The following is a 22,222-nucleotide window of genomic DNA, read 5'->3' as shown; positions in this document are numbered from 1 at the left end:
ATTCCACCTAGGAAGAATGGCAGATGCCTCAGGTCTGTAACTTGAGCTGCAAAACTTTTGTCTTCACTTTTTTTCCTCCAGGACGAGAAGAAAGCCCAGAATTGGCCGAGAGGCTGAGTCACAATACCGTGCGGGCCAATGAGCTGACGCTTTACTTTCTGCAGTGATTGCTGCTTCTGCTTTCTTACTTGGAAGACAGAACTATTTGGTGTGTATTTCTGCAGTGCCACGTGTATAGTAACAGTGGTGAGAAGAACAAGAGCCTGAGGAGCTCCTGGGACAGAGGAGACACCATGACAATGCCGTCCTGCCCCGTGTTCATTCTTCTTCTGCAGCTTCTGCTTCTCCTCCTTGGTCGTATCCACTGTGAAAATGAAGAAGAAAAGATTAAAATGGAAGTGACACATCTGCCTAGTGTCTGCACGCAGAAGAGCAAAAGAGGCGACCTGGTGAACGCACACTATGACGGTTACTTGGCGAAGGATCTCTCTAAATTCTACTGCAGGTAAGTGGCCGACCACCAAACGTATCCGGATGACCACTTCAGAGTTCAAAATCGGCAACACATTTGTAATAATAGGGCCTCTTGCACACAAACGTTTTTTTTTTTAAGTTTGCGTTCCGTATACGGAACCATTCTTTTTAATGGATCCGCAAAAATAAAAAATAAACGGAAGTACTCTGTATGCTTTCCTTTTCCGTTCAAAGATAGAACATGTCCTATTATTGTCCGCATAATGGACAAGGATAGCACTGTTCTATCAGGGGACAGCTGTTTCGTTCCGCAAAAAACGGAATGCACACGGATGTCATCCGTATTTTTAGCGGATAACAAAATACTTTAAAAAATGCCATACGGTCGTGTGCAAGAGGCCTAATGATGGGTAATATGTGGAGGGAGGGAGAGAGCAGCCATCGGGTCCCCGTGCTGCTGTGACGGAGACCTGATGGCAGGGAAGGCAGTCCGATACCTTCCTTAGGCATCGCGCTGCCTTCCGTGACAGCCTGTGAGATCCAGCACCCCGGATCTCACAGGAAGCAGGCTGAAGTGTATTACATTCAGCAATACACTTACAGCCAATGCTTTATAATACAGATGGATTGTAAAGGGGATCAGACTCCCAGTCCCAGAGTGGGAGAAAAAATTAAGTGTAAAAAAATAAAGTTTGACAATTTTTTTTTAAAGTTTCAAGGCAACAGTTGCAGCAATAATGTTTTAACTGGCATTCATGTCTAACGTTTATCGCTCCACGTAGAAACGCGTTGAGCGTATGTGTTATTTAGACATAGCTCACTAGGCAGGGCGGGATTCAGTTGTATCACTCCTCTGCTTTATACCAGGCATGCTCCACTTGCGGCCCTCCAGCTGTTGTAAAACTGCAACTCCCACAATGCCCTGCTGTAAGCTGATAGCTGTAGGCTGTTCGGGCATGCTGGGAGTTGTAGTTTTGCAACAGCTGGAGGGTCACAGGTTGAGCATGCCTGGTATATACTGACTAGATCAATCAGACTAGTGTTTCCTTCCACCTATTGTCATACATAAGTACAGGGTATGGATACATGATAGGAACTAGCCTGTGACTGTGCCTCCCTGTCCACAGTGGGTGTGATTGATATCCTTGGGGCTCATTCACACGACCGTGGTTTGGTTCCGCATCCGAGCCTTTTTTTTTGCGGCTCGGGTGCGGACCCATTCACTTCAATGGAGCCGCAAAAGATGCGGATAGCACTCCGTGTCTTGTCCGTATCCATTGCTCCGTTCCGCGGCCCCGCAAAAATGATAAGTCATGTCCTATTCTTGTCCGTTTTGCGGACAAGAATAGGCATTTCGATAAAGGGCCATCCGTTCTGCAAATTGCGGAAGGCACGTGGGCGGCATCCGTGTTTTGCGGATTCGCAATTTGAAAACCGCCACACACGGCACGGTCGTGTGAACAAGCCCTTAGGCCTCATGCACACGACCATTGTGTGCATCCGTGGCCGTTGTGCCGTTTTCCGTTTTTTTTCGCGGACCCATTGACTTTCAATGGGTCCGTGGAAAAATCGGAAAATGCACCGTTTTGCAGCCGAGGCCGTGATCCGTGTATCCTGTCCGTCAAAAAAATACCTGTCCTATTTTTTTGACGGACAACGGTTCACGGACCCATTCAAGTCAATGGGTCCGTGAAAGAACACGGATGCACACAAGATTGGCATCCGTGTCCGTGATCCGTGGCCGTAGGTTGCTTTCATACAGACGGATCCGAAGATCCGTCTGCATAAAAGCTTTTTCTGATCTAAGTTTTCACTTCGTGAAAACTCATATCCGACAGTATATTCTAACACAGAAGCGTTCCCATGGTGATGGGGACGCTTCTAGTTAGAATACACTGCAAACTTTGTACAAGACTGCCCCCTGCTGCCTGGCACCACCCGATCTCTTACAGGGGGATATGATAGCACAATTAACCCCTTCAGGTGCGGCACCTAAAGGGGTTAATTGTACTATCATATTCCCCTGTAAGAGATCAGGGCTGCCAGGCAGCAGGGGGCAGACCCCCCCCCTCCCCAGTTTGAATATCGTTGGTGGCACAGTGTGCGCCCACCATCGCCCCCCCCTTCCCTCCCACTATTGTAATAAATCGTTGGTGGCACAGTGTGCGCCCACCATCGCCCCCCCACTTCCTCCCTCTATAGTTAAAAATCGTTGGTGGCACAGTGTGCGCCCACCATCGGCCCCCCCTCTCTCTATAGTAGTAACAACCATTGGTGGCAGTGTGCGGCCTCCCATTCCCCCCCCCCCCCCATCATTGGTGGCAGCAGAGTTCCGATCGGAGTCCCAGTTTAATCGCTGGGGCTCCGATCGGTAACCATGGCACCCAGGAAGCTACTGCAGCCCTGGTTGCCATGGTTACTTAGCAATAGTACAACAGTAGAAGATTCATACTTACCTGCTTGCTGCTGCGATGTCTGTGACCGGCCGGGAGCTCCTCCTACTGGTAAGTGACAGTTCTTTAGCAATGCGCCGCACAGACCTTTCACTTACCAGTAGGTGGAGCTCCCGGCCGGTCACAGGCATCGCAGCAGCAAGCAGGTAAGTATGAATCTTCTACAATTGTACTATTGCTAAGTAACCATGGCAACCAGGGATGCAGTAGCTTCCTGGTTGCCATGGTTACCGATCGGAGCCCCAGCGATTAAACTGGGACTCCGATCGGAACTCCGCTGCCACCAATGATGGGGGGGGGGAGATGGGAGGCCGCACACTGCCACCAATGTTGTTACTGCTATAGAGGGGGGGGGGGCGATGGTGGGCGCACACTGTGCCACAAACGATTTATTACAATAGAGGGAGGGAGGGGGGGGCGATGGTGGGCGCACACTGTGCCACCAACGATTTATTACACTAGAGGGAGGGAGGGGGGGCGATGGTGGGCGCACACTGTGCCACCAACGATTTAATACAATAGAGGGAGGGAGGGGGGGGCGATGTGGGGCGCACACTGTGCCACCAACGATTTATAACAATAGAGGGAGGAAGGGGGGGCCCGATGGTGGGCGCACACTGTGCCACCAACGATATTCAAACTGGGGAGGGGGGGGGGTCTGCCCCCTGCTGCCTGGCAGCCCTGATCTCTTACAGGGGGATATGATAGTACAATTAACCCCTTCAGGTGCGGCACCTGAGGAGTTAATTGTGCTAATTACGGCCCCCTGTAAGAGATCGGGTGCTGCCAGGCAGCAGGGGGCAGTCATGTACACAGTTTTTCAGTATATTCTAACCTGAACGCCTCTGTGTTAGAATATACTGTCGGAAATGAGTTTCACGATGTAGCTCATATCCGACAGTATATTCTAACGTAGAGGCGTTCCCATGGTGATGGGGACGCTTCAAGTTATGTTCGGGTGTCCGCCTGGCCGTGCGGAGGCAAGCGGATCCGTCCAGACTTATAATGTAAGTCAATGGGGACGGATCCTTTTGAAGATGACACACTGTAGCTCAATTTTCAAACGGATCCGTCCCCATTGACTTGCATTGTAATTCAGGACGGATCCGTTTGGCTCCGCACGGCCAGGCGGACGCCAAAACGACTTTTTTTTCCATGTCCGTGGATCCTCCAAAAATCAAGGAAGACCCACGGACGAAAAAACGGTCACGGATCACGGACCCCGTTTTTGCGGACTGTGAAAAAAAACTGTCGTGTGCATGAGGCCTTAGTTTGTGGATATCTCAGTGAGCACGCTTTGTGCCAGCAGACTTTAGGCTACTTGTCAGGACATCCCATATGTAGATGGTAACTATCCTATATCCCTCTCTACATTCAGGTCTCGTGTTTGCCTGATTTTTAATCCATCTGATATATCTGCACCCTCTTTTAATAAGGAATTGGAATAAAACTTTATTATTATATTTTTTTTTTGTTCCAACGTCCTATCAGGCTGAGAGTATCCGACATCGGATCTCAAAACTGGACCAAAATGGTTCCCTTTGATTTAACACATCAGGGTGCATCAGTTCCGTTAGGATGGGGTTGTGTTAAATCAAAATGGAACAAACCGGAACCGTCACAAAAAACCGGAAGGGAATGCATACTGATGACACATGTTACATGATACATTGATACATTGATACATTGACCCTAAACGGAACCATTTTGTCACGGTTTTGAGATCCTCTGCCAGATCTCAAAACTGGAATGCCAAAACACTGATGTGAAAGTAGCCTAAGGGTCCATTCACACGTCCGCAATGTGTTTTGCGGATCCATGGATCCGCAAAACACGGACAGCGGCAATGTGCGTTCCGCATTTTGCCTGTTCTTGTGGACAAGAATAGGACATGTTCTATTTTTTTCGGGAACAGAACTGTGGACCCGCAATTGCGAAATGCGGGTCCACAATTCCGTGTCCAGGCAGCACATCGTGCTGCCCTATAGAAATGAATGGGTCCGCAATTTTACGGAACGAAATTGCAGACGTGTGAATGGACCCTAAGGAGATTGCACATCAAATCTGGCAAGAAAATGAATGTGTCAAGCTGTATTGCATGTTGTATTATGGAGGTGTTCACGTGCAGCACCCTATGATCATATGCTGGCATACGGGGTACATAGCTAAGGCTACTTTCACATCTGCGTTTTTGTTGGATCTGGCAGGGGATCAGCAAAAACACATCCAGTCAATAAAACAACCGTCTGCATCTGTTCAGAACGGATCCGGTTGTATTATCTCCAAAATGAACATAACAGATCCAGCACTAAAACCATTGTAAGTCAATGGGCTCTAGATCCATTTTTTTTTCGTGTCCGACTAGAACAGTATCCCATGCCACACAGAAAATCGCTGCTTGCAGTGGTTTTGTGTCCGGCATAGGAACGCAACAAAAACGGAATAGAATGCATTCTGGTGCACTCCGTTCCGGTCTGATCAGTTTTTTTCCCTATTGTCAATGAATGGGGACAAAACGGATGTGTTTTCCTCCGGTTTTGAGATCCTCTGCTGGATCTCAAAACCGGAAAGGAAAACGCAGATGTGAAAGTAGCCTAAGGGGACTGGTGCAAGCACACGCTAATAACTAGTTTCTTTGCAAATGTAAGGTGAGCAGGGTCTGAATTTTTTTCAGTTTTTTTTCTAGTGGAATAATTTTGGCACGTCAGTCAGCCAGGGAGCCTTCCTCTTTATCTAGATACAATAGCTCTCACTCTGGCTCGATGAAGCCCCGAAACCTACACTTGACAGCAGAGAATTCCCAGGTCCTCTCTTCTTGCAGGGCTCCTGTGATTCTCCGTGATATTGGATTTTCATGATCAATCCAGTGGTTGTGGCGTGAGTTAATCTCCATGTTCTGCACCGTGAAATATTTGGGTATTTTGTATATATACAGTTATGGCATATATAACTAATGTGGCTAGAGATTAGCGAATTTCAGGTTATGAAATTCGTTCACGCTTCATTTAAGGTGAATTGCGTTATGGATTCCGTTATTTATTCCGTCATAATAGAAGTCTATGGCCTGCAAAACGGATCCATCCCGTTTCAGTTGTGCAGGGGAGTCCATACTGTAGCTTAGATAGCGGTAACTCCGCGCACACAAGTCATTCACATGTACAGCACATTCTGTCAAGTGTATTCTCAATGAGGAGAGGGGAGACTCCTATGGCAGCAGCTTATCTGATATGCCCAAGCCTTCTTTCCACAGACATTGGGGGAGAATCACAGCACCCCTATGCACAATAGTTGGTCGGCTGGTCACGCCAAATTCAGTGGTTACGGCTGACATTGATTTTATTTGTATGATGACTTTAATTAAAGGGTATAGACACTTTCGGGGCAATTTTTTGATATCATCTTACTCATTTTGGGATAAAAATAATTTTTTCAATTAGTCTTTTTTTTTTTAAAGTTCAGCCGTTTTTGAAATACAGGGGTTAAAAAAAATCAGTCTGTTTGCAAGCTAAGCTGTCCCTTTGTGATTTCTTTGAATCTGATAGCTCATGTGTAGCTTTTATCTCCTGACCTCATAAACACTACTTATAGCTCAAGTCTTATCCAACTAAATAAGTGACAGATTTTTTTAACCCTTGGTTCTCAGAAACGGCTGAACATTTTAAAAAAGACCAATTGATTGAAAAAATGATTTTAATCCTAAGTGATTAAAATGCAGTTAAAGAAATGCTCCGGGAAGGTGTACATAGCTTAACTATGCGTCTATGTGTGAATGTTGCTGCCCAATTTACACCATCCTTACCTGTTTTATATGGAGGAGAAGCAACAATCATGCAAACGGTTCCAGCCTATTGTGAGATGATTTGCATTTATGCCTTACAGCTAGTAATTTAGGTATAAGGGTTGAGCGTATCAGGTTCAGACTGCTGTATCCGAAGCCGATTCTTTTAAAAACTACCTTAAGACTATCGGCTCCGGCCTACTGTAAAATGTATTGCCTCCACAGAGATCTTTACAAAGTTTCAGCAAATATGGCGAAAATTACTTCGTTTCGCCTCTATCACGTGTCACGTTGCTTATTCGCATAAATTGCTGTATCAAAATATTGTCACAGACGTTCCCGCGACAGGTGGCAGGAGAACGGTGAGACTGGCAACACGTGGTTTGATCTGACATGTTTTCCGTTTGGATCAAATGACGTCCGTGTTGTTTCTGGTGCTTGCCACATCTTCTTTCCCCAGGTGTGGCTATTAGGGTCATTTAACCTTCTCTATTTATTGTTGTTTCTCCCACTATGCTGTGTTTATAGCTTCTGTTGGAGTTGGGGATAGCTGGTGTGTGGGACTTGGCTGAGTTCCTGGTGCTGCCATAGCCACTTGAAGTTAAGTGTATTCTTTCCCTTTTGTATTTTGTTTGGGTTATTTTGTGTGTTGCATTGTCCTGTCATTTGTATTAAGGCCTGAGGGAGACTCCTGTTCGTGCTTCCTTTTGGAGGAACAGGTTGTCTCAGTCCTGACATTAGTACCAGGGTCCTATAGGGTGAGTTAGGACACTAGGTATCCACTGTATGAACTCACCTACCTCTGGGGTCTGTTGATACTGGTAGTTAGTCAGGACTTTGACTAGGGCTTTACTAGGAGGTGTCCATTTCCTTTCCCTAGTTAGTTTCCCGGCCTTATTCCCTCCTATTTCCATCCTATGTTCGGTGTGGTGTTTCCCTCCGACAAATATAAAGCCGAACTCGGCTCTGTTAATGAGGCAACTGTCACGACCGCTATCCCAGCAGCAGTCGTGTCGCACCAGACGGAGGGGAAGGGGGACCCTTATCTACGGATGGGAAATAGAACGGTCACCCCTGACTAACCCTAAGCTGGCACCTGTCTGCCCTGATACCCTAGACGGGGTGTGAACCCGTGCGGCGAGCAGGATGCCTAAACCCTCAGTCACCCTAACAAGACTAAACTGGGGAAAGTCAGATGGGAGCACTAGTCACCATCACTCATGTCTAGGAGAACAACAGGGGAAGACAGCAACAAACAAACAAACAATCTATTACATAGATAGACTTATCCAGTCACGAGCAGAGAAGGTGATCCCAATAACGACAGTCCACGCCAGACAAGAGCTCCACAGCAATACCGTCAAACGATCTCCTTCAAAGGTCAGAATAGCACTGGAAGTAAGGACTATATCTGGCAATGACTGCAAGTGAAACTGAAACTAATATAGTAGCTGGGAGTGGCAGACAGGACTCACTTGAGAAGGATGCCTACAAACTCCCTGTCAGGACAAAAAGGTTCACAAGGCAAAACCCGGATGACATACCCTGAACCACGGAGCAAACTCACAAGCTATCGCGAGTAGCAAGTCGCTGCGACCTTCTCCTCCCAGACCTGTCTGGATCAGTCACAGTCGTGACAGCAACAAGCTGAGTTTGGCTTAGTACAGTAATTTATGCGAATAGACAAAGTTACATGTGATAGAGGCGAGCCGTAGTAAGTCTTGCGATATTTGCTGAAACTTCGGAAAGACCTCTGCGGAGGCCAGGATGGAGCCAACATTGGTAACAAAGTTTTCAAACGGATCAAGTTCAGATAGAGCAATCCCAACTCGATTCGCTCAAGCCTTTTAGCAAGTTTCTTCGTCATAACACATTCATTATAGTGAAAGAGCTGTTTTTACTGTTATGCTTATAGCCGCTCAGAGAAAGATGGCCACCCCAAGTGGTTTGTACTCGGAGTTGGACAAGTGATCAAGGGACTTGATATCGCATTGATGGATATGTGTCCTGGAGAAAAACGGAAAGTCATCATTCCACCATCCTTGGCCTATGGAGAGAAGGGCTATGGTAAAGAAATCAATTCAGTCATACTGATATTTACTCATGTAGGACATAACTGTAATAGAGTTTAGCTTCCAGTTAGCTTCTTATAGGCGATAAAACTAGTTTATGGTACTTAAAACTTTCTTGTATATAATACTGGGCCATTTATTGTACAGAATTAGGTCTTTGTTACTGCAATAGCGCCACACCTATCTACAGGTTGTGTGTGGAATTGCACCTTAGGCCCTTTCACTTTAATGGAGCTCAGCTGCAATACCCGACACAACCCATGGACGGGTATGGTACTGATTAAAATAACTTTCAAATGCTAATTATACTACCGATTTTATGACAGTTGACTATGATGATAAACTATACATTCCCTGTCTGCCCTTTAGTCATAACTCTTCATAATGTTTCACAAACAATAATAAAAAGATACTGGGCACTCTCTAACTAATGGAACCTAATAGTTTAATAAAATACATCATATACACTTCAATACATTAAGCATAAAAATACGTATAATAACGAAAAAAATAATAATAAAAATAGGTTCCTCCACCTATTGGTACCAATAAAAATGTATGTTTGTTAAAATAGAATGAATGGCCTCTAGGTATTCGGGGTGTAGATCACTCCTTGAGGTATATGTCCTTAGGACGAATGACTTTATATAAAACCGCAAGAACAAGTTGTCGCAATCAGAAATTGATGCAGTGATTGTATTGAGGGGCGTCCCGCTGTTACTCACTGTTAAACTCCTGCGTTAAGCTCCCCTGTTGTAAAAGTCCTTTGAATCAGGGATTTCGCCGACAGTCCGCGGTTCCCCTGCTGTTTCTCTAGCGTCGCTCCGTAGATGAAAGAGCCGGCGCTTAGATGTTATCACAGCCTCCTTTTCTCGCGCTGCACTCGTTGTGCTGGTGAGCGTGTTTAGATGTTAAAATCCGTTCCCAGAGAGTGCGCGTCAAGACTGTGGTTGCAGCAGCAGAGGTTCCAATAATACCGGTATAATAGTCCTTGATGTCCAAATGTAACGGGGGTCCTGGCACCAAACGCGTTTCGGGGTCTATTGTTACCCCTTCCTCAGTGGTCACAAACAGTCTTGGTTATCAACGGTAAGTCCCACAATCGGTGACGTGACACCAAGCGGCATATACGTGCTGCTTGGTGGCACGTCATCGCTGAGGCCAGTGACCCCGTGCAGGAGGTTGACAGAATAGGAACTGGAAGTCCAGTAAAGAGATCGGGGGAGCAGGAACTAAGCGGTTGGGGAGGAGGTGAACATGGATTTCTCCGTAGGTCCGTAGGTCCTGCTGGCTGGGGGGCAGATTTGAAGAAGAATTCCAGAGTTCAAAATGTCAAAAATTTGTTTTTCATTTCATTTTCGACTGGAGGGTCCCTTTAGCTATAGTTGTGTGTTTTGGGTGGTTGGGCGTTACCAGTGTCACTAACCTATGTGTTGTGCTCTAAGCATGGAGTAAGGAACCTGTATGCTCTGCCTGAAATAAGTCTGTTCTTCCTCTACAGTAGACTCCTTTACCCCACACTCCAAAGTATCGGTGCATGCTAGGATCGCTGGCCTGCTAACCCCATAAAAGAAAGTGCATGTACATGTAAGTGTCTGTCCGTGTGTTACCCGGTAAAGTGCGTGCACGCTGCTTTTTTAACATTGCATTAGCAGACGTCTGCACCTCGGAGTGCGCTTCCAATATTCTGTAGATAAAGCTCATTCGTTATATAATGAAAATGAATAGGCTTTGTCTCATTTCGACAAGCCCTGTTTTACCAATAAACAACCGCCCACTGGCCTCATTCTGCTTCACGGCCACGGTTGGTGGAAGCTGTGATCCTGGCTATTAACCCTTTGATTGCCACAGTTTATGTGGCAATGGGGACCCCTCTACGTTCGGTTGGTTGGAGCACCGCTTTTGCTACGCCCCTCAGTGCTATCATTGACAGGGCTAGACATCTCATGCAGCCCTGTTTTCTGGCGCTTGCGCTGTGGGTCACTTACGCTACTTTCACATCTGCGTTTTTGCTGAATCCGCCAGGGATCAGCAAAAATGCTTCCGTTATACAACCGGCTGCATTCGTTATGAATGGATCTGGTTGTATTATCTCTAAAATGGACATGACGGAAAATCCGGCGCTATTGACTTAGGCTGCTTTCACATTAGCGGTAGCCTTCTCCGGCGGGTGAACAGCCTGCCGGATCCGTGCTGCCGCTAGTGCACGCGTGCCGCCGGAGGTCCGCCCCAGCCCCATCGACTGTAATGGGGGCCGGCCGGAAGTCCAGCGACAGCACGGCAAACATGCCGAGAGTCGTCCGGAATAAAACTACAACAGGCTGTTCATCCGCCGGAACGGCCTGCTGGAAAAGGCTGCCGCTAATGTGAAGGTAGCCTTACATTGTGTTTGATGCTGGATCCGTCTTGCTCTGCATCGAATGCCGCACTCAAACATTTTCTGTCCGGTATGGGGACGCAAGAAACGAAAAGGAATGCATTCTGGTGCACTCCTTTCCGTTCACTTCAGTTTTGTCCCCATTGACAATGAATAGGGACAAAACGGAAGCCTTTTCCTCTGATTTTGATATTCTATGATGGATCTCAATACCGGAAAGGAAAAACGCTGATGTGAAAGTAGCCATAGTCGTTTGTGATCCAGCGTTTTTATGGTGTAAAAAGTGAGTGGTGTCAGTGGCTTTTAGCGAAATCCTAGGAGAGTGCATGATTAATCAAATGTGCGGAGGCCAATATGTAGATGGTGGAGCAGAGCTTCTGGAGAAGGTAGAGAGGGCTATATCGGGAGAATACAATACTCACTGACCTTTCCGTCCTCCCAGAAGCTGTGCTCCTCTGCTGTCTGTGAAGTCGCCGGCGTTTCCACTCATGGGTGGATTGATGACGGTGGCGACTTTGCAGGCAGCGAAGGAGCGCGACTGCTGGGAGGACGGCAAGGTCAGTAAGTATTGTATTGTCCCCGTATAGCCCTCTCTACCTTCTCCAGACACTCTGCTGCCACCAATGAGTGCCGGCATCTTCATATTGGCCACTGCACATTAGCAAACTTAGACATTCTTAGACATTGCAGACTGCATTTGTGGATCCGCAATACAAGGGGCGCCGTTCCGTATGCATTCCGCATCACGGATGCGGACCCATTCATTTCAATGGGTCCGCAAATCCGGAGATGCGAAATGGTGTGTATCGGAAGCACGGAACGGAAACCTATGGAAGCACTACGAAGTGCTTCCTTGGGGTTTCGTCCCGTATTTCCGTTCCACGTTCGTGTGCAAGAGGCCTTAGGGGTATGAATGGTTTTGCTAGAGCACACCAATGACTCCATACACCATATTAATGTTGGACCACCATTGATTAAGTGAGCCACAGCGCAAGCGCCAGAAGACAGGGTTAGACATGATGTCTAGCCAGTCAATCAAAGGGGAGGGGAGAATACCGCAAGGCGTAGCAGTAGCGGTGCTCCAGGCACTACGACCAGCCCCTTGGTGCTGGAAATAGGTCATGTAGCAAAGAAATCCCAGCAGGTGCTAAATCTTCAATTCATGTATCTTTTATTTCATCTTTGTAATGTACTGTACTGGACGGGCCGAAACGCGTCCATTGTTACAAAGATGAAATAAAGGATACATGAATTATAGATTTAGCGGCCGCTGGGATTTCTTTGCTACATTGTGGATTTCTTCCTTCCTGTGTGGGCGTCCCACGAGGTTGATAGTGCTGACCGCTCCTGACTACAGAAATAGGTCATGGGCATGAATGCAAAAAGTATTATATCTCAGCAGCTACTGAACCTAGAGACAAAAGAAGGGCTGCATTTTACTCAGCATGACCAACCCTACCAGACAACATGACTGGTTTAAGAAGACTGATCGTGCTGACAAATGCTCTTTAAAGAGTCTTCATGCATAAGGTCCTTTGTGTTCAATACCTCACCATTTCCAATACCTCTGCTTGCTGTCCGTGAATAGGAACATTTGTTATATCCATAGGCTGGAAACTTGTCCTGATCATGTCCGACTGACACAATCGCATGTCTTTTTACAGTTTGTGTGAGCTGAACATGCAGGGCCGTCTTTAATATTGATTGGACCTTGGGCAAAAATTTACTTGGGCCCATGGATCCCGCCTTCCCACACCCTTGCAGGCAATCACGCCCTCCACCACAACACACACACAAAAAATCCACACATCTGGTAGAGTACAGTGAATGACTGTAAATACTTCCAGTTCTGAAGACTCCAGTGGCTCAGGATCAGTGCTCTGGGCAGCTGGGCTCAGGCTGGAAGTGGGCACCGCTCTGCAGGAAGGAGACCAGGGCTCGGCTCACCCTAGCGATACAGTGCACCCCAGCACCCTACAGTATGCAGTACAGCACCCTATAGTAAACAGCACCCCACAGTATGCAGTATAGCACCCTATAGTATACAGCACCACACAGTATGCAGTATAGCACCCCACAGTATACAGCACCCCACAGTATATAGTAGAGCAGTATAGCAGCCTACAGTATACAGCACCCCACAGTATACAGTAGAGCAGTATAGCACCTCACCGTATACAGCACCCTACACTATACAGCCCCCCACACTATACAGTACAGCAGTATAGCACTCCACAGTATACATTACCCCACACTATACAACTATACAGTAGTTTACAATATATTAGCATAACAGCCCCTGTCACCTTTTTCTGATGTAATCTTCACAAAAAAAGCTCCACAGTTAAGGAAAACTTCTACAGCAACACTCCTGGTAGGACCTTTGATGACCTCATAGCCATGTGACCAGTAATATTGCTAGGTTACTGGTCACATGGTGATGATGTCATCTAAGGTCCTAGAGAATCACAGCTCTCACAGTACGCTGCCTGGAGTGCCAGTGTAACGTTACATTACCCTACTTCCTAACTTCCGGTCGCACTGCTAATGACGTAAGGAGGCGTTCCTGAGTTTTGAAGATCTGCGCATGTGCAAACGGACAGTTTATGGAATATCTCAGCGGAGTTCATCTGCACACCGGGACACTGCGCATGCGCCGGAGAGCCTCAGTAGGGAAATATTACGGCCCAGTAGGGAAATATTTATTTAGCAGAAAATATGGCCATGAGATCTCCCTACCCCCTCACTGCGCAGATGTGGAGATCGGATGGATCTTCTGGAGTTAGCCGCGCTTGCGCACTGGGCCGTAATATTTCCCTACTGAGGATCTCCGGCGCATGCGCAGTGTCCCGTAGTGCAGATGAACTCCGCTGAGATTTTCCATAAACTGTCCGTTTGCGCATGTGCAGATCGTCAAAACTCAGGAACTCCTCCTTACGTCATTAGCAGTGTGACCGGAAGTTAGGAGGTAGGGAAATCTCACGAAGTAAGGTAATGTAACGTTACACCGGCAGGCATGGCATGGCAGCACCCCCTTTGTAGCTGACAGCCTGACACCCAGGGCAGTGGCCAGCAGGGCTCAAGAGGCAGCTGCCTTGGGCCCCCCAGGAGCAACTGGGCCTGGGGCAGCTGCCCCTTTTCCCCCTTGTTAAAGACTGCCCTGTGAACATGATTAGAACAAGTATTCAGTCTCTGGGTGTAAAATATGATTCTATTCACTGACAACATGCAGAAACCTGGAAAATAGTGCAGAATTGAAAGTTGCAGAACTTTTCATTATACAATGAACAAGCTTTATTTTCACAAAGACCTACTGTACCTGAAATGTTTCTTCTCCACTTGATACTAAACCAAAGCATGAAAATAACCGACCTACACGTATGTTTTTAGGAAACACTGGATCGGCATCAACTATGAGAATATACAGTATTTTTAGGTTTGGATATCTGCCGTTCATAATGGCAGGTGTGTGAAACGACACCCACGTTTCTTCTGCTGCTCCATATGGTAACTGGATAACGTGCTTACGGCCAGATAGCACAAAGCTGTGTTTGCCCGTAAAAATAAAAAAATCCTCAGCAATGGCTGACGCATCCATATGACTGGTTATTTTGCTTGCATTTTTATTATGACACTGTAATAAAAACACATTACTCTTTTACCCCATTGTATTCCTTTACCTATGCCTTACTATCTATGGGGAGGAAATATGCATAACTATTCATCACTGCCGGCATTCGCCTGTTTCTTTGGCTGGTGATTTATGAAATACAATTGTATTGTTCCCCGTTTTCTTCCATTGGAGAATTTGTGGACTTTTATGTGACGTCCAGTTTTTGGAGGTATCTGATTTTAGGCTACTTTCACACTTGCATTGTTAACTCCGGTATAGACATCCGGCAGATGATCTCGATACCGGAATTAAACGAATCGGTTTTGCTTTTGCACATCAGGATGCATCCGTTCCGTGTGAAATCAAAACGGAAAAAAAAAAAAAAATATACATATCTGTCACTAAATACATTGAAAGTCAATGGGAGAAGGATCCAGTTTTTTAGGCTCCTACAAAAACCGGATCAGTCACCATTGACTTACATTGTATTTAGTGACAGATATGTTGTTGTTTTTTCCATTTTGTGTCCGGTCACAAAAAGGAATGCTGCCGGAACGGAAGACATCCTGATGCATCCTGAACGGATCTCTTTCCATTCAGAATGCACAAGGATAAAGGGTATTATGGTCCCTTTGAAGCAGACGTCTTGTTATCTCCTAGAACAATTGAAGGGTACTTTAGGTAATTTAGAGCAGTAGGGTCAGGGGGAATGAGTTTAGGGTTAAAACAAAGTCAGAAATGAACTAGGGAATAATGAGAGTACAGGTTACTATAGGGGTTATTATTGGGGCTTATTCAAAGTAGGGTGGGAAAGTATGTTTATGTATTTATACTTACCTAACATGATAAACGTACAAGATTGGAATTTTTGCTGATGTAATGTGAATTTTGGATATATGTATCTTGTACATGCTACGGATGTCTGATGATCTAAAAACTAACAAAATTTGGTTTAAAAAAAAGAATGCACGAGGACTAAACTGAAAAGTTTTTTTTCTCTGGAGATCCTCTGTCGGATCACAATACCGGAAAACAACAACGCGAGTGTGAAACAGGCTTTAGCCACCAGTAGTATTCCTAAAAATACTGTTGTTTCCCAAGACCTTCCCTCTATATCTGTTGCAAATTCTACAATACAGCGTAGTGGGGTTTAAAGAGGACCTTTGCGTCTGTTTAACCCTAGTCTAATTAGGGTCCTACCTTATAGGGTGGCCCCCCACTGATGTAATCGCACTTTTGTTTTCCCTTCTCCCTGGCTATGAGCGGTGCGCTCTGATTGGATGCGCTCACATCCAGGGAGAAGAGAACCGCTGCAGTCTCCGCCTAGTATAACCAAGTCGGCTAATTAGAATATAAGGCGCCAAAATCAACGGGGGACAACAGCGGACGAAAAAAATAATAAAAGTGGGGCCGCCCTATAAGGTAAGACCCTAATTAGACAAGGGTTAAACAGATGAAAGGTCCGCTTTAAATCCATTGGGTATTTGTATACTCTATATATGAACTGTATTTCCTCCTAAGAATACCTTTTTAAAAATGTAGGTCATCGCCACAGCAAATGGCATCAAATATGACCGTATATTACCATGGACCATAACCTGATTGCTTCAAATGTCTGCGCTGGTTATAAGGCAATGGTCGGCTCGCAGATCAAAATCATTCCAACCATTGACCAAGAGTAGTTGACTGACAGTCCTGTTCATTGGGAGAGATTGAGCAGAACTGGTGTAAAGGATGTCGTTACCCATAGCAACCAACCCAAATCCACATTCCTTTTTTTAGGCACGTTGGAACATGAAAGCATTGAACAAAGGGTTGCTATGGGCAACTATGGCATTTTTGATCAATCTTCCTCATAGCGTTCCACCAGTTATTATTTTATGCAATAAAATGTGAAGATTTCTGCTCCAGTATGTCGGCATTATAATATATAAGAATAGGAAATTGCATAATTCCGGAAAACCCAAGTTGTATATAAATATATATCTGTGAAGTAAATATTTTATATTTTCTCATAATAAGACAAGATCCCACCGAATGCTACTCTGATGTTTGAAATTGAGCTATTGGGAATAAGCAAAGGACCGCGCAGTCTGGAGGCATTTCTACAAATCGATTTGGACAATGACAAATTCCTCACCAAAGATGAGGTACTTTTTTATTTTTTTTATTTTTTTATTTGTATTACAATAACTGATGTATTATAACCCAGGATTATTTTATATACTTCCAGTCTGGCATTTATATAACCCAGTACGCCATATACAGGTCCTTCTCAAAAAATTAGCATCTTGTGATAAAGTTCATTATTTTCTGTAATGTACTGATAAACATTAGACTTTCATATATTTTAGATTCATTACACACAACTGAAGTAGTTCAAGCCTTTTATTGTTTTAATATTGATGATTTTGGCACACAGCTCATGAAAACCCAAATTTCCTATCTCAAAAAATTAGCATATTTAATCCGACCAATAAAAGAAAAGTGTTTTTAATACAAAAAAAGTCAACCTTCAAATAATTATGTTCAGTTATGCACTCAATACTTGGTCGGGAATCCTTTTGCAGAAATGACTGCTTCAATGCGGCGTGGCATGGAGGCAATCAGCCTGTGGCACTGCTGAGGTGTTATGGAGGCCCAGGATGCTTCGATAGCGGCCTTAAGCTCATCCAGAGTGTTGGGTCTTGCGTCTCTCAACTTTCTCTTCCCAATATCCCACAGATTCTCTATGGGGCTCAGGTCAGGAGAGTTGGCAGGCCAATTGAGCACAGTAATACCATGGTCAGTAAACCATTTACCAGTGGTTTTGGCACTGTGAGCAGGTGCCAGGTCGTGCTGAAAAATGAAATCTTCATCTCCATAAAGCTTTTCAGCAGATGGAAGCATGAAGTGCTCCAAAATCTCCTGATAGCTAGCTGCATTGACCCTGCCCTTGATAAAACACAGTGGACCAACACCAGCAGCTGACATGGCACCCCAGACCATCACTGACTGTGGGTACTTGACACTGGACTTCAGGCATTTTGTCATTTCCCTCTCCCCAGTCTTCCTCCAGACTCTGGCACCTTGATTTCCGAATGACATGCAACAGTCCAGTGCTGCTTCTCTGTAGCCCAGGTCAGGCGCTTCTGCCGCTGTTTCTGGTTCAAAAGTGGCTTGACCTGGGGAATGCGGCACCTGTAGCCCATTTCCTGCACACGCCTGTACACGGTGGCTCTGGATGTTTCTACTCCAGACTCAGTCCACTGCTTCCGCAGGTCCCCCAAGGTCTGGAATCGGTACTTTTCTGCCACACTTTTTCCTTCCCACAGACTTCCCACTGAGGTGCCTTGATACAGCACTCTGGGAACAGCCTATTCGTTCAGAAATTTCTTTCTGTGTCTTACCCTCTTGCTTGAGGGTGTCAATGATGGCCTTCTGGACAGCAGTCAGGTCGGCAGTCTTACCCATGATTGCGGTTTTGAGTAATGAACCAGGCTGGGAGTTTTTAAAAGCCTCAGGAATCTTTTGCAGGTGTTTAGAGTTAATTAGTTGATTCAGATGATTAGGTTAATAGCTCGTTTAGAGAACCTTTTCATGATATGCTAATTTTTTGAGATAGGAATTTGGGGTTTTCATGAGCTGTATGCCCAAATCATCAATACTAAAACAATAAAAGGCTTGAACTACTTCAGTTGGTGTGTAATGAATCTAAAATATATGAAAGTCTAATGTTTATCAGTACATTACAGAAAATAATGAACTTTATCACAATATGCTAATTTTTTTAGAAGGACCTGTACAGTCAGGGACTTTTTCCGACATACATCTGACATCCCAGTTTTATTTTTTTTCAATTTTTTTATTTTTTTATGCATTTAGGTCATGTACATTGTAATCTATGACAGTTTGTACACGCAGATTTTACACGCGGTATGGATTTTAAAATCCGCAGCATGTCAATTTATTTTATTTTTCCTGACCAGATTTCATGCAGATTTTTCTCCATTCACTTCAATAGGGAGAGGAAAATCCGCATGCAGATCTTCACCAATTGATGCAGGTTGCCTGCACGTATTTCCTTGCGAACGATTCTCCGCATATAAATCCTGATAATGTGCAGTTACCCTTAAAGTCAGCAGGGTCAATAACTCATAACTGTTCGTCTGTTGTGCAGTTCTGAGAAAAATAACCTTTTATGAATTGATTAAAACAAGTTAGCTCCTTGGTGCACCAAGGGGTAGGCCCAAGCCCCTCTGAGTACCTGAGCTCCATCGCTCTGCACTTATATCACATCCCCTTGATTGACAACTGCCTGGCATCTCACCTGACCCTGTAATCTCACGCCTGCGCCATAGTCTACAGTGCCAGGGGTACTCAACTGGCGGACCCCAGCTGCCAGCTGTCCGGACCCCAGCGGTGGTGTGCTAAGTGAGGGGCCGGCTCTCGGGGGGTGCCAGAGTCCAGAAGCAATGAGCGCTTTCATCAATACCAATACAGACGGAAGCACTCATTGTTGGAGCGCTGGGAGCTGCGGTCCTGTCACTCACCGCTCAGATCCCCGCGCTCCTCCCCTCCTTCAGGTGGCGGCACACAAAATGGTGAAGGAGGAAGACTTCTCCCCGCTCCACCATTCAGCCTGAAGACACAGATCGCGGCCTGTGTGGGCGGAGCCTGCAGTCTGGAAATCTGCATAGGCTCCACCCACACAGTGCTGCAGAGCGATCTGCGCCTGCAGTGGAGAGAGCACTGTGAGCTTCAGGAACGGGACAAGGGGAGTAGTTACTGTGTGTTTTGTTTTTGTTTTTAACACAGAGGGGGCACAGTGGGCATTGCTAATGCAAAGGGGTCAAAATCGGCATTTCTACAATGGAGGGGGCACAATGGGTATTTCTACTCCGGAGGGGGCACAATGGGCATTGGTAATGTGAAGGGGGCACAATGGGCAATTCTACTATTAAGGGGGCACAATGGGGATTTCTACTATGGAGGGGGCACATTGGGCATTATTACTTTGAAGAGGGTACAATGGGGATTATTACTATGAAGGGGGCCCAGAGAGGGCATTACTACTGTGAAAGGGGCAAAGAGATGGCATTGGTACTGTGAGGAGGCACTTGGGGTATTCATACTAAGGAGGCATCGCAATGTGTCAGGGGCACTAAGGAGCATCATAATGTGTGGGAGCACCAAAGTATCACCCTGCTATGAGGGTGCACTTAGGGGTATCATACTAAAGGGATATCATACTGTCTGAGGGGCATCATTATTGTTAGGGGGCACTGAAAGGACATTCTTACTGTTTGGTTGGCAGAAAGGAGATAAGATGGGCTTGGAGATGTGGATTATTGTTAAAAAAAAAAAAAAAAGCAGCTCTACACGCCAATGGTGTTGTCCCTCCTTATATATTTTTTCGGACCTTCATCCTACAGCAGACTCAGGTATGTGGACCTTTACAAAAAGTACCTGAGTACCACTGGTCTATACTGTCAATGCACGTGCAGTGCCTCTGCTTACCCAGCGCACAGATAACTGCTGCTCATGCGCCAACATCGTCATCCTCCAACCGGGCGTCTCCTTTACCTAGTGGACTATGATGTAAATTGGGGGAGCAGAGCCAGATGCACTGTGCAAACTTCAGTCCAGCAAAGTTAGGCTTTAGCATTAGAATGTGTACATTTCTATTTCACTTTGAAACAGAACGTCTGAGATTATTCAATTTGTTTTATTCCCATGCAGATAAGCCATTACTTAACAGAAGAGTTTAAGAAAGATGGGAAACAGCGGGATCCTTCAATGCATGGACGGATATTAACAGATATATTCCATAAAAATGATCATGACAATGATGGCCTCATATCAGTGCGGGAGTACAACGTTTATAGGCACGATGAGTTATAGTAAATTATTTCCCTGCTTGTCCAGTAATCTATTAATTGTGCGGTTTTACGGAAGAAGAAAATAAACCTGTATTGCAGTTTCAGCCTAAATCAATATTGGGATAATGCTATGATATTTGGTGCCGTTAAAGGGGTTGTCCAACCTTTACTAAGTGATACCCTTTTCTCAGGATAAGCCATCACTAGCTGATTGGCCTGCACTCCCACCTATCAGCTGTTTGGGTGTATCTCCATTGGCGGAAGTTTGAACCGGAACTACTCATTATTACAGCATTGTTCCCATTGACTTCAGTCAGCTAGAGGATTGCCTAGTGATAACCTATCCACAGGATAGGCCACCACTAGCCGATTGGCTCGTACTCCGGCCTATCAGCTGTTCGGGTGTACCGCCATCATTGGAAGTCGGCACCAAACTACTCAGCACCTTCAACCTTGTGGTGGAGGGATCTCATTACTACAGCGCTGCTCCCATTGACTTCAGTCAGCTAGATGGTTGGCTAGTGAATACCTACCCTGAGGATAGGCCATCACATAGTAATGTCCCATTTACAAACTATTCAAACTACTGCAGTGATTTGAGAATTTGTTAGAACTAGTATCTGATGGACTTTCACATCTGAGCAATCATCATTCATATGCCACTATATTATGTCATTACATTAAGGTTCCCAATATGAATGTTGGAAAATAATTGTCAGTACCACTACAATTAATTGTCATTTTAAAAATTCTTGCTATGTGTTAGGGTTCTTCACTTGTTCAGTTTTACTGCCTGTAGAATACTTTTATTCTTTCACGTTAGACTTAGCTATACTGAACCTTCTATTTATCAGTCTTACAATAAAGCGATACATCCATTGTAACTTTTTAAATCACACATTAACAACCTATATGTGAATATTCTATGTAATTTTTTATTTTAATTTTCTTATTACAAAAAAAAATGGGTGGATGGCTTCCTGGATCTAATGTTTTTGAAGACACTTCATGTATTCTACTTCCTGACCAGAGTCTTCATCTTCCTCTTTGTTTGGTAGACAGTTTTGCCTAACTCTCTCAGTCAGGCCATCGCTCTGGCCAGAAAAGGGGTGGGGGGTGACTCAGCAGTAAACTGCCAATGGATAACCTACGTAGGAGGTTTAATTGTTTTGACTGCTACAGAAGGACAATATTTTGTATTCAATTATTTACAGAGTTTTCCAAAACTTTACTACTGATGACCTATCCTCTAGGTAATTATTATCTGCTCAGTGGGGGTCCGACACCAGGGAGCCCTGCCAATCAGCTGTTAGAGAAGGCACCAGCGCTCACAGCCCGCAGCCTTCTCTCAGCTTAGCCTAGGCCATGTGACGTCACGTTCATTGGTGACATGGTCTAGACCAGGGGTGCACAACCTGCAGACCAGGGGTGCACAACCTGCAGCCCCCAACCATCTCGATACCTTTCTGTGCGGCCCCCAACCATCTGGTAACAGACATGTATGTCTATGTCTTGTGGCTGCTCACATGATTCTATCATGTATTCTCCCATTAGATGGGAGTACTAGAAGTGTAATTAGGCATTTATGATATAT

At 45.4% G+C, this 22,222-nt stretch overlaps 1 protein-coding gene across 1 annotated transcript; it reads left to right on the top strand.

Annotated features, from left to right (window-relative positions):
• Positions 1–21,981, top strand: FKBP7 (FKBP prolyl isomerase 7). The gene is made up of 4 exons (XM_044304831.1): positions 1–505; positions 8,621–8,772; positions 16,790–16,917; positions 20,489–21,981. The coding sequence occupies exons 1-4, from the start codon at positions 294–296 to the stop codon at positions 20,648–20,650; spliced, it is 654 nt and encodes a 217-aa protein (XP_044160766.1). The 5' UTR covers positions 1–293; the 3' UTR covers positions 20,651–21,981.
• The last annotated feature ends 241 nt before the right edge of the window (positions 21,982–22,222 follow it).

The sequence above is a fragment of the Bufo gargarizans genome, chromosome 8 (genome assembly GCF_014858855.1).
Source record: "Bufo gargarizans isolate SCDJY-AF-19 chromosome 8, ASM1485885v1, whole genome shotgun sequence".
Lineage (NCBI taxonomy): Eukaryota > Metazoa > Chordata > Amphibia > Anura > Bufonidae > Bufo > Bufo gargarizans.
Note: the sequence above shows the minus strand (reverse complement) of the source record. Positions and strands in the feature narration are given on the sequence as shown.